Raw genomic sequence first — 12,000 nt, 5'->3', positions numbered from 1 at the left:
AATACATGAATATTACCACGGTGAAACTACCGTATCTTCGCCATAGCATCGTTACCGGAACCGACATTCCTTCACCATAAGTCCATAATATCACCATGTTGACAGTTGCCGCTAGAAATAATCATTCGCCCCCGTCCCCTAAAAAAACCGCCACAAAAAATCGTCGGAGATTGCCTTTAACCATCACCGGTCACTACTGTTCCGGTCGATTCTATTTCCGACAATCCTAGTGACAGTCCTTTGAAGGCGATTGTTTGTTGGGTGGAAGAAGAAGGTTGCCAATCAAATTAATGCCTTAGTCGAAATTAGGGGTTGGGTATTTATAGGGTACCAAGCATCCCTTCAAATCGACACAACTGTACCCTGCTGCCGTTTCGAGTCGTCGTGAATTTTCAAACAGGCTACGTGGGAGGCTAAATATATAACACGTGTATGGCTAAATATATAACAACGGTTGGCCGGAAACTTCCTATGTGACGGTTGGTCATAACCCGCCACCACAATTTTAAATAAAATATATGATGCGTGAATAAATACGTCAAAAGAGGGTAAAACAAAGACCTTATTTTGGGCACCAATTCTAATTGTAGAATAGAATAATATGCCAAATTCTTATACCGGTCGATCACAACCTTGATAAATGCTTTCGGGTTAACCCGGTTTCACTACAACCAGCTGGTTTGAAATCATGGGCGGACCTAATTAAGGGCGGGGAGGGTTTGTGCCCCCCCCCCTCGGGTTTTCGGTTCAGAAGTAGAATATATAGCCCATGTCTTTATAATTATGCTATGTTTTATATCTTTTGTTCCTCCTATCCGAAAGCTCATATTCATTTATGTGAAATAACATGCTATTTTTTAGGATTTATGTTCTTTATTTGATGAAAAAAAAATGTAGTTGCTTTATATGTGTGAACTTATGACTAGTTTAAAATTTTTGGCCCCTCCAATGTAACTGTTCAAGTTCCGCCACTGTTTGAAATGCTAGTAGTTTAGTCAGGTGTAAATGTACCAGATCCTCAACTGGTTCCCAATTTAATTGGTGCAACTTTTCAGTTTGCCGTTGATAAAAACAATTAAGGAAATAAACTAACAAGTGTTAAAAGACTTGGTAGCATTACAGAACACCCAATAATAAACTATGAAGCCAGCTGATCATACAAGTATATAACAAACTCACTAATGCATTCGGTTTCAGGCCTTTCGGTCCCAACCAGATAAAAACCCAAAGAGACCCAAAAACAACCGAACTAAAACTGTATACACATACCATGATACAATTTATAGTTTTTCTATTACTGTCTCCTCTAAATGCAATAATTCTCAAGATAATTAGTTCGTTTCACCAAAATGACAATAAATTAAGTGCATTGCATTTAAATTCAAATTATCTTAAATTTTTTCAGTATAAAGCTGTTGCAAATTATCTTGATTTATAATAACATCTACAATGCCAAACCTATTGCCAATGAAATATATATTGCATGGTAAGAACTAAAAACCGAGCAAAATACATTCTTATTCCCTTCAACTATATGAACTATAAGTTAATAAATTTTTAATTGATAATCAAAAGAATACAAATTTGGCAGCCCAAGTGTTCCTGTCCGACCCGAGACTGAGTCCTGGCCCGACCCGACTAACCCAACACATTATGAACTATAAGTTAATAACTTTTTAATTAAAAAAAATAAAAATTTGCAACCCAAGTGTTCCAGTCCGACCCGACTAACCCAACACAACACAGACCGGCCCAAACAATAATCGTCCTGCTCTCAGGGTATGATTTTTGCATTTCCCATCTGGTCTGAATTTGACCCGCTTTACGGACAAGAATCACATGCAGCCGTCGCAGTTGTCTATTAACAACATATCCAAACAGCACAAAACATTCCACTCAAACCACAGACGCCTACACACAACTCATCGAACCGTTTATTTGCAACAACGGACATGGTGTCGGCACAACGCCACTGGCAAAACCCGATATATGCTCACAGTTCCACTGTGCGGTTGCCGGCAAACCAAGCAAACTAACATTTTTCATACATATTCCTTCAAAAGGTGCACCCTCTAACCCTAACAACATAGGAGCTTTCCTAGAGTTGAAACTAACCACATCACTAATATAAATACCCTTAATCTTCGGTAACGCTTGCGGGTCCCACAAATCATCGGGGTGATCATCGGCACCTCGGCTAAACCTTAGGGGCACCTTAACATTCTCCATTGTAACATTTGTAATTGTGATATTTACAATATACCCCCCTCGACCTTTGTCGGTTTTTATCCTAACACCCGCTGCTGAGTTTCGGATGTGAAGATTTTCCATTAATATGTTTGAAATGCCGCCCGACATTTCACTGCCGATCCCGACTCCTGAGCATGTCGGTGTTGTTCCTGATACTCGTCTTATAATAATGTTGGAGCTCGGGCGGGCCATGGATGTCCCATATTGGTCCCACCCGCTTTTTATGGCCACGAGATCATCCCCGCTTTCTATGTAACAGTCTTCGATGCATACGTTTGTACATGAATCTGTAACGGTACCGAATTAGTTGTTTTGATAAATTGTAATATAAGTTTTTAAGGGTAGAATGGGAATTTTTGAAAAGGCATTACCTGGGTCTATGCCGTCAGTATTTGGAGCGTTGAGCGGAGCCAATATCGTCATGTCTTTTATTACGACGTTACTGGAACACCAAAAAGCGAAGGATTATTTTATGATTTTCTCTAGGCTTGTAAAGGAACCGAACAATATGAACATAACTTTAACTTTAACTTTAACTTTAACTGAACAAGCGATTGAACATGAATAACTAAAGGACAGAGTTCTCTTGCTCATGGTGGTTAATTAAGAAAATGAACGCATTCATGTTCGTTTATGTTCGTTCATTGACAATATAAACAAGCTGTTCACGAAACATAAATGAGCAAACATACTTGAACATACATGAACGAACATAACTCCGCTAAAACCAATTATAAAGTAAATGTGCTCATGTGAACAACAAATTGTTAGGCTTAAAAGGTTATTAAAACCAAAGTAGTTTGTAATGGGCCTAAAATATTTAAATGCATATATTAACTATGCAAAGTAATGAACATAAATGAACATGTTCGTAAACAAATGTTCACGAACATAAAAATGAACAAGACATATGCTCATGTTTGTTTGTTTAACTAAATGAACAAAAAAAAAATTGTTCATGTTCATTCATTTATTAAATAAGTGAACATAAACGAACTTTCCAAGTCCAACGAACAGTTCACGAAACTTTAACTAAACGTTACTGGCCTAATTTTCTCTTCAATTTACAAGAGAAAAGTTGTCCATCAGCATTTTCTCTTCGGTTCATTGAAAACAAAAGTGCCCAAATTTTATATTTTTATCATGCAATGAATTAATGGTGGGAGCTTGTATGTCACGTTACCCTCATTATAGTCATTAAAATAAAAACTAGATCATGTGCAACTTCTTGTTGTCACATAGAACATGTGAACAAGCATGTGATCTGTGTTTCAAGATTCATTACTATTCAATGTTAAAGCCTAGGTAAGTGATAAGGGTAAGTGACAATTGGGGTGATTTTGGGGGATAATTTGGAGGAACCCAAATCACCTAATTTTGTAGCCCCTCCGCTACACATAACCTATGGCCTGTTTGGTTGGAGGATTTCAAAGGATTTCAAGGGAATTGGAATTCGAATTCCATTTGGTTGGGTATGTGAAAGAATTGGAATTGGAATTGGAATTGGAATTGGAATTGGAATTGGAATTGGTTTCCATCCAAATTCATCATTTAATGGAATTTAGATTCCTTCCATATATCAAAGGATTTTAAGGTATTTCAAATGAATGTTCACAATTTACTCAAATAACCCTAGCAAGTAGTAACCAAAGTCACCTGCATAGTCACCAACTACCACCACCATTTTTTCCGGCCACTAACATTTTATTCCGGCACCACCATTTTTTCCGGCCAACACCAACGAAATTCCGGCGAGATCTGAATCATGTTTTTCCGACCCGGAAACAACGGCTAATTAGTGCGTTTTCCGGCCAGATATAAACGTGCGTTTTCCGGTCAGATCTAAACCCGCATTTTCCGGCCATGTTTAAGTCAACGCAACCCTTTTTTTCAACATTTTTGATTGCTAGCGGTGGTCGTAGATGGTGGTTGACAGTGCTGACCGACAGTGGTGAGTAACAAAGGAGCAGTGGTGGTGGTGACGATTGTGACCGGCGGTGGTGGCTGGCAGCTTCAAAGAAAAAGGAAGAAGTCTGATAATTTTACAAATGGGTAGGGTTAGTTATATTTGATAATTTGGAAGGGTAATTTTGTCTTTTTAGGTGTTTTTCAATTCCAATTCCTTTTAACAAATGTATAACCAAACAAGATATGGATTTGTAATGGAATTCATAAATTCCAATTCAAATTCCATTTCCCATACAAATTCCAATTCCAATTCCAATAAAGTCCACGAACCAAACGCACCCTAAGACATCCTATGACGAGAAATGAAGACGGGCCCCACAAAACGAAAACAGAATGGGCTAAAAGAATGAAAAATAAATTAACCTAAATAAATGCTATTTTGTACATAACCAAAAGTGCATATGAATCCAAATCTGGACCAGGGGTAAAATGGACAAAATAGCATCATGGAGCACATATGGCCATAAATAAAATATTAATTAGCATCATACTTTTCCTAGTGCCCTATCACTGCTTTTCTTTTTGTTTCTTAATTGTATGAATGTGATTCATAGTCTATGTTCAAATTGCTTTAAAATGGCAAAAAAGTAACATAAATTCAGTTTTGTCAACAATGTGAATTGTGAAGTACTTTAAACATGGGTTTTGTTCATATGATACTCTCGCTTTCTTAAATAAAAAAGTAAACCTTTTACAAAGTATTCACAGTCCAGTTTGACTGGTTTTGATATAATCATATAGATATAGATTAAACCGCTAACTAGCCAGTTTGGAAAACAAAAAAACTGAACCGGATGAGCTGGTTAGATCAGCCAGGCCTGTTTTATTTTAACTTTTTTTCTTTTAATTAAATCAATAGTATTATTGTTTTTACTGATTAAGATGATTTATTAATATAATACATATACATAATTAATATTACAAATAAATACTAAAGGTTTAAACAGTCATAATCACCCGACCAGTTCCAAACTGTCAGCTGAATCGTTAAATTGCCAACACCAAACTGATAACTCGCCAAAGTGCCTTAATCAGCCAATTTGCATCAGTTTGGCCAGTTGGTTTTAACGGTTTACGAGTACACCTTTTATAAAAAAAGGTGATAGTAATTCAGGTAGGAGAATGGCTGGGAAAATTGAAATCGAATGAAACGTATACTAACGGATCAATCAAGATACAGAAAACACCACTCAATCAAATCCGTCGGCCAAACCTAATCAGAGATAGGATACAGAGACACCACCTGGCTTTGATTAGGGTCCAAAGAACACCACCCAAGTGGCCAAACTTGGATTAGCAATGGAAATCTGGTTACTCACGAACGTAGAGAAAATTAATTAAATACCAAAAAAGACCACCTTTCATTCTTCCAGAAAATCAATACATAAAGACCTAGTTAGTAGTTATCCACGTTCCTAAACTTCAACCAACTGTTAAGACTACTTACTACCTAATAAGTTAAGAGTACAAGTAAACAAAGCTCGAAGTAAATTGCAACAAAATTAAATAAAACATGATAAATAAAAGAAACTGCTTGGTGGTAAAAAAACGTGGGGTAATGCTTGATCAGTAAGCTTAACCAGTTAACCGTTTCCATACTTTGCGGACCACTGACGGGTTACGCCCGACCCGTTTCTTACGGCTGGACCGGGGTCTATCAAAAGGTTTTCAACATACAAAGGTCAAGAGGAAGAATAGAAGATCATACCTGCAGTAAACAGGGTGGATGGTCCAAAATGGAGAATTTCTAAATGTAAGGTTGGAAATGAGTATGTTGTTTGAGTTCATAATTTCAACAAGGTGGCCTCTAGTGTGTTCCAATGTCCTATTCCACCATAGGTCCCACCATATCTTACCGTGTCCATCAATCGTTCCGTTTTGCCCTAACATTACACATCAAAAACTCAAGTTCGTTATCATTCATCATCATGATAATAACCCATAAGTGCAAAGTACGTTGACTTTTCGGATCTATGGTTTCTATGACATGATGCAAATGTTAGTGGGCTTATTAAAGTTCTTTAGAAAAACGACCACTAACATTTTAATATCGTTCATTGGATTTATAACTTTTATAGTTAACCGACAAAATGGAACATATATGAATTATGAAACTTGATTATCGTTTATTTTGAAAAACGTTGACTACTTTTATACACCATGCCGTCTTTTGGATCAGAAAATTATTCCTTGGACTGCATATGACAGACCGTAACCTTTGTATGATGAACATGGGATTATTCTAATAATCAAACAACATAAAAAACAGTAACCAAATCCAATTTGAGTTACTTGGTACATGGATAACATCATCCAACGTAACAATCAAAGAATGGTCCAATTTGAACATTATTTAAAGAACTTTTATTCACTAATATAATATTAACCAAAAGCATAACAATCATAGGTATGATTCCCCTTTTAGTGTGTGGCTAATAAGATGAATAGTTTGGCCCAAAAACCATATATTTTTTATTCTCTGCTATAGAATGATGATGCTAAAGTAATGATTTCCCACCAGACATTAGTATTTGAATAATTAAAGAGACAAACAACTGATAATGACAATTATTTAGTGGCAATGACAAGAATAGTAACATGATACCATGTTTTCTAACAAAAAAATATTACAAAAATAATAATAAAATTATGGTGTACCTGTAATGACAACATTTGTGAGACCATCACCATGAATTAGGCTTATATGTCTCCCTCCTAATCTTTCTCTTCCTCTTCCATAAGAAGGTAACGGCTCGATTATAGGCCATTCTTTCGGATCCTAAAATTTAAACGACAAATCAAAATTTTAGTTTCGTTAGTCGTTTGACCTTTGGTCAAATGCCAAAAACATGATTATGCAGTGATAGAATATGTAACAAGCTTATATAAATGAACTATTAATCTTCAAATTTGAGCAAATTTTGTTGGTCAAACGAAATACCGATAGAGTTTTCATGATAAAAGTGAGGACAAATTGGTAATTTTAACCTTTCTTATAAAAAATGTTGAAATTTACAGTCTTTCCATCCCCTAGCTACTTCATTTATTTGGCAACTACATACTTTAAGCAAAATTAATTACTCAACCAAAATTAGATACAAAAAGGTACCCTTTTTAACCTTTTTGATTAAAAGCACTGTTTAAAACATAAATTGATTTTAAAACTTGATAAAGAAAGTATTTTTAAAGGTAATATACCAAGAACTTTGACTCCAGAAATTCAAAGTCAACATTGTAATTGAAAATCAAAGAAATATGAGATGCTTGACTCAAAATCAACCAACTTTAAACCTACAAACTAACTTCTATGATCAAGTCATTAAACATCTAAAATAGCTTATATCCTAATCAATCTATTATATAAACATTCAACTATCACGTGGTTGTAAAAACTAGGCGCTGTTTAATCCCGATTAGTCACCGGTCCCCACCGACCAATTATGACTTTTGACTTTTTGCAAACAACAGTAAAAAATAAAAATAAAAATTTACCTCTGAGCCCATAATAACAGCCCCTTGTTCAAGAAACAAAGTAAAATCACTCGTAAGATTAAAACTCCCAGTAACCCAGTAACCTTTCGGAACATTCAACTGGGCCCCACCTTTATTTTCAAACTCCTTCGCCTTCCTCATCGCCGCCGTAAACGCCGCCGTGTTCGACGTCACTCCGTCACCGACACCACCAAACTCCACGATCGACATCTTCACCGCCCGCTCCGGCACCGACCCGTCACACGTGCCCGACCCGGGTACCCGGAAACGAACACCCGGGTCGGAAAACAGGCGTTGGGTGGTGATCTGGAGGGTGAGAATAAGGATAAGGGTGAAGAGGAGGAGAAGAAAGAACCATGATGGTTTCTTGATGGCGGAGAGTAGTTTGTTGAGGATTGGATTCGGGTATTCGTTGACGTCCATCATGGTATTGAATTTGATTGTTATTTACACATGCATAATAATATGTATATATATATATGAAAGGAGATGGGGTGAGGAGCGTGTTGTGTTTGTTTTGGTTAGGCCGGATGGAGACGAAAGGGGTAATATTTTTGGTTTATATGTGACATGAAACATGAAAGAGACGCCTAAACAACTCTGTATTTTTATTAAAATAACTATAAATATATTCTCATGAAGAATTAATTAAGAAATTAATAGAATCTTAACTTATTGGTAGGGATTCAACTCGGTAACTATTTATGGATTGTCTTAATTTTGAATGTATTTTTCTCTAACACTAATCTCAAAGTATTTTTATTTTAGGGATTCAACTCGGTAACTATTTATGGATTGTCTTAATTTTGAATGTATTTTTCTCTAACACTAATCTCAAAGTATTTTTATTTTAGGGTAAGGTTAAATAAAAACTCATTTGAGTTGTAAAAAGTTTAAAAACTCATTTGAAACTTGTGGTTCACAATTAAAGTTAATAAAAAATATAAATATAAATATAACTTTTTATCTCTCCTGAAAACATACATAAAAGTTAGTAAAAAAATGCTAAAAAATAGCAAAACAATTTTTTTTTAGTTTTCGATATTTTGTGTTAAATGTTACAACATATATTACGTGTGTTAAAAAAAAAACGATGTTACATAGGGTTTTCACTTTATACTTCTCCTCTGTGTGTGTGTATATATACGGATTAGCTTCATTTTAGAAGTGTTTCTTAGAGAAGAATGGGCACTCATGGGTATTACCCATGTACCGACCAATCATACACCGTTATTTTATTTTTACCCTTAACTATCCACAAACCAAAAAATAACTGGAAACACCTATCCACAAGTACTCTAAAACTTTTTTTGTTTTTTGTTAAAATTTAAAAATAAATAAAACAATTTAATTTAAATAAAATTAAAATTAAAATTATTACATAATTGAAAACCGGAAAAATAATATATGACGATAAAAAAAAAAATTAAAACACGAACATCTAAACAAGATGATTCTTCGGTCAATTATATTTTTCCCCAATTTCTCGTTTGCAATTTATAGCGATTTTCTTCACCTCGTCCTCTAGATGATCATGTGGTCGAGTATATGTCTTAAAGTCTATGTCATACATCCCTTTGGCTACACTCTCGCGTTGTTTAGCAATCAACGCTCTAGAATCCTCCACTTGTTGCTTTTTAGCATCCACCAAATCTTGAAGAGTTGCTTCCTTTCTTAGCGTGTGCGCATCTAGTGTGTCACTCGAGATCATCGTTTGAGAAATTTGCCATTGGGGTTTGAGTGAATAGAAATAGTGAATGTTGAGTGAATAAAAATGATGAAATGTTTGAGTGACTAAAAATGATGAAGAGTTAGTGGTAGTTATATGTAATAAATTGAGTATTAATGGGTGTTTTAATTTCTTCAAAAATCTCCAACGGTCATATGTTTCATGGTAAACCTTTGCCACAAATTGTAATTTGGCAAACTACCCACATATAGAGATGGGCAAAAAAACCGGTTGGTGAACCGGTTCAACGGTTGAAACCGAAAACCGGTTTTTACAAAAACCGGTTATTTAAAAACCGGTTTGACCGGTTTAGTAACCGCCGGTTCGTATATCAGTTACAAGTTCTAGAGAAAAAACCGGTTACTGAACCGGTTATGGAAAAAACCGGTTAATTTTAAAACCGGTTATTATGAAAAAAACCGGTTATTAACCGGTTATTTAAAAAAAAAACCGGTTAATTAAAAAAACCGGTTATTAACCGGTTCTAACCGGTTTCTAAACCGGTCCTAACCGGTTAGACCGGTCCGAGTTTTGCACCAAAAAAACCGGTTAATAAACCGGTCCGGTTATTTAAAAACCGGTTTTTTTCCAGGCCAAGAAAAACCGGTCCGGTTATTAACCGAACCGGTTTTTTTAAAAAAACCGATTTGTGCACCTCTACCCACATAGTTAGGGGTGGGTTTGCCATGTGGTAAACAACCCATAAACCTTACCCATATAGTGCCCCTTCCCCTCTTAGTGCCGGAAGAGATTCTAGCCAATCAAATGATTTCCTTTTATTTCATGATTATTGGTAAGTTACTATAATGGTAAGTTACAAACTATTATTATTTTTTTCTTATTTCATCCAAAATTTAAACTATTAAAATTTATTTGATCTAAATTTTTAATCTAATGCCTGGCTAGTTATTATTATTTTTTATTTGATCTCAAACGTGTAGTGTTTTTGTCTTTGATTTTAATAAACTATTATAATGTAGGCGTATCTTATGTAATGCAGATATAACTACACAATGTAGTATAAGGATACTTTCAAATGCTGCGTACTCATAACTAATGTAGGGTAGACATATCTATTATAGTGTAGGCGCACTTTTAATGTTGTGTAGTCATAACTAATGTAGTGTTGACATATCTAATGTATTGTAGCCATATCTAATGTAGTGCAGACAAAACTAATTTTATGTAGGTAAAACTAACATAGGGTATACATATCTAATGTAATGTAAACAAAACTAATGTTATGCAGGCACACTACTTTCAAATGGTTGTTTAGTCATAACTAACGTAGTGTAGACATATCTAATGTATTGTAGGCAAAATAAATGCAGTGTATGAACACTTTCAAATGTTGTGTAGTTATACTAATGTAGTATCTAATATAGTGTAGGCAAAACTAATTAGTATAACTACACAACATTTGAAAGTGTTGTGTAGGAATCAATTTGTTTATATAATAAAACGTTGGCAAAACAAATAAAAATAGGCTTACTGCAATACATTGTATGTACTATATAAACAAATCCATAATATACAATGTAATGTTGCAAGCTTTATGTGCTTTATGAACAAATTCTAAAAACAAATAAACAACTTACAAAACTATACAAAAAGATCATAATTTTAATGAAAAAGGGTAAAATAGTAGTAACCTTATGATGAGCATTAAAATGGCACAAAAAAGTAACCACTTAACGCATTAAAGTATGGTTTAATGAGGCATGCATCACAAAAGATGTATATAACCTTTTTATTAAATTATATGTCATAAATATGTGTTTTTAATTACGAATATGCCATTTCTAATATAGACCATTGATTAAACACAATCAATGGTTCAGATTTATTTCTCGCACTTCTCGCTATAATATCACTTCTCGTATGAACCATCCCCATATATATATAGGGTTAGTCTCATTTAAGAACTCAGAAAAAGTTAAGAACTTTTAGGAACTCTTACAAACCAAATATTTTTTTTAACTTTTTTTATATAATAACATTATTTGAGAGTAGTTTTATCATATTTGATATATAAATTTTTGATTTACATATATAAATCACAAGTTTACATATATGTAAAATTTATGTAATAACAAACTTCTATATTTGTAAAAGAAAATTAGATATGTGTAAAACTAATTTGTATAATTGTAATTATATATATAAATATACAAAATGATAAAACTACACTCAAATAATATTATCATACAAAATTTTTTATAAAAAACATTAGTTATTATGAGTTCCTTAAAGTTCTTAAATAATTTAAGAGTTCTGAAATGATACTCATCCTATATATATATATATTGGGGATGGTTCAGGCGAAAAATGAAATTAGTGCGACAAGTGCAAAAAGTTAATTATTACAACCCTTGATTGTATTTATACAAGATGGCAATTTTTTTAACATTATGATTAGGGGTGTTCAAAATACCCGAACCCGATTAACCTGACCTGAACCCTAATAAGCTTATTAGGGTCGGGTTAAACATGGTCAAAAAGTATTAATCGGGTTATTCGGGTTGACCCGAATTATTAATAGGGTCGGGTTTCGGGTTCGT

General features: G+C 34.3%; 1 protein-coding gene across 1 annotated transcript; it reads right to left on the bottom strand.

The window, feature by feature from the left end:
* Positions 1–1,863: 1,863 nt before the first annotated feature.
* Positions 1,864–8,177, bottom strand: LOC143624944 (putative polygalacturonase). Its single transcript, XM_077095433.1, has 5 exons — positions 7,711–8,177; positions 6,877–6,997; positions 5,927–6,101; positions 2,622–2,692; positions 1,864–2,537 (listed from the first exon to the last, which is right to left on the bottom strand). The coding sequence occupies exons 1-5, from the start codon at positions 8,134–8,136 to the stop codon at positions 1,912–1,914; spliced, it is 1,419 nt and encodes a 472-aa protein (XP_076951548.1). The 5' UTR covers positions 8,137–8,177; the 3' UTR covers positions 1,864–1,911.
* Positions 8,178–12,000: the final 3,823 nt, after the last annotated feature.

This window comes from Bidens hawaiensis, unplaced genomic scaffold (assembly GCF_021521415.1).
Source record: "Bidens hawaiensis isolate Kalapana, Puna unplaced genomic scaffold, B.hawaiensis_p1.1 tig00004003_1, whole genome shotgun sequence".
Classification (NCBI taxonomy): domain Eukaryota; kingdom Viridiplantae; phylum Streptophyta; class Magnoliopsida; order Asterales; family Asteraceae; genus Bidens; species Bidens hawaiensis.
This window is presented reverse-complemented; position numbering and strand designations above follow the sequence as displayed.

What these genes read in the sequence shown, in the direction of transcription:
- LOC143624944 (XM_077095433.1), bottom strand. Translation starts at nt 8,136, where the DNA reads ATGATGGACGTCAACGAATACCCGAATCCAATCCTCAACAAACTACTC. An exon ending in ATCCACCCTGTTTACTGCAG is followed by an intron (nt 2,693 to 5,926) that starts GTATGATCTTCT and finishes TTGGTGTTCCAG; the next exon opens with TAACGTCGTAATAAAAGACA. An exon ending in TACTGACGGCATAGACCCAG is followed by an intron (nt 2,538 to 2,621) that starts GTAATGCCTTTT and finishes GTACCGTTACAG; the next exon opens with ATTCATGTACAAACGTATGC.